Source organism: Phragmites australis, chromosome 7, assembly GCF_958298935.1.
Source record: "Phragmites australis chromosome 7, lpPhrAust1.1, whole genome shotgun sequence".
Classification (NCBI taxonomy): Eukaryota; Viridiplantae; Streptophyta; class Magnoliopsida; order Poales; family Poaceae; genus Phragmites; species Phragmites australis.
In genome coordinates, this window is record NC_084927.1 from 14540907 (window position 1) to 14542101 (window position 1195).

General features: G+C 50.7%; 1 protein-coding gene across 1 annotated transcript; it reads right to left on the reverse strand.

Annotated features, from left to right (window-relative positions):
- Positions 1-220: 220 nt before the first annotated feature.
- LOC133925407 (uncharacterized mitochondrial protein AtMg00810-like) lies at positions 221-967 on the reverse strand. Its single transcript, XM_062371343.1, has one exon. It carries the CDS (start codon positions 965-967, stop codon positions 221-223), a length of 747 nt encoding a protein of 248 aa, XP_062227327.1.
- Between the last annotated feature and the right edge of the window lie 228 nt (positions 968-1195).

Below are 1195 nucleotides of genomic sequence, written 5' to 3' on the forward strand. Positions count from 1 at the left end.
AGCCTTTTGTCATGATGTCGGCAAACTGATGAGAAGAAGGCACATGAAGCACTCGAACTTCACCGAGAGACACCTTTTCCCGAACGAAGTGAATGTCGATCTCGATGTGCTTGGTGCGACGATGCTGGATTGGGTTTGCGGACATGTAGACAGTGCTGATGTTGTCACAATACACAACTGTTGCCGTTGCAAGAGGTTGGTGGAGCTCCTACAAAAGTTGTCATAACCAACAGCACTCCGCGACGGCATGAGCAACAGCACGGTATTCAGCCTCAGCGCTAGATCGTGACACAGTCGTTTGACGCTTAGAGGACCAAGAAACCAAGTTGTCACCAAGATAGATGCAGTAGCCCGAAGTGGAGCGTATGGAATTTGGGCATCCAGCCCAGTCAGCATCAGAATATGCCGTTAGCGTCGAAGGAGAGGAAGAACCGATGAAAAGCCCCAGGTTAAGAGATCCTTTGACGTATCGAAGTATTCTCTTGATCAAGGCAAGGTGGGGCTCTCGCGGATCATGCATGAAGAAACACACTTGTTGGACTGCATATGCCAAGTCGAGGCGTGTGAGCGTAAGGTACTGGAGAGCCCCAGCAAGGCTCCTGTACTTAGTAGGATCAGTAACTGGAGCACCGTCTGTGGCGAATAGCTTGCCCCGAGTGTCAACAGGTGTCGCTGTAGAGTGACACTCGGCCATGCCGGCATGATGAAGAAGATCAACGGCGTAGTGACGTTGAGACAGAAATAGCCCGTGTGATGTTCGAGAAACAGAAATGCTGAGGAAGTGGTGCAACTCGCCGAGATCCGTCATGGAGAACTCCGAGTGAAGGCGCGCAATGATGCTCCTAAGGAGCTGTGGGGTAGAAGCCGTGAGGATGATGTCATCGACGTAGAGAAGAAGGTATGCAAGATCAGCTCCATCCTTTAATATGAACAGAGAAGTGTCGCAGACCGAAGCGATGAATCCCATGGTGCGTATGTGAGTAGCAAACATTTGGTACCATGTGCGAGGTGCTTGCTTCAAGCCATATAAGGACCTATGTAGACGACAGACATGCTCCGGATGTGAGGAGTCGACGAAGCCAGACGGTTGCTAGCAATATACTGTCTTGTCAAGAGTACCATGCAGAAAAGCATTTTTGACGTCCAGTTGATGAATAGGCCAACATCTGGAGGTGGCGAGGCTGAGGACGACGCG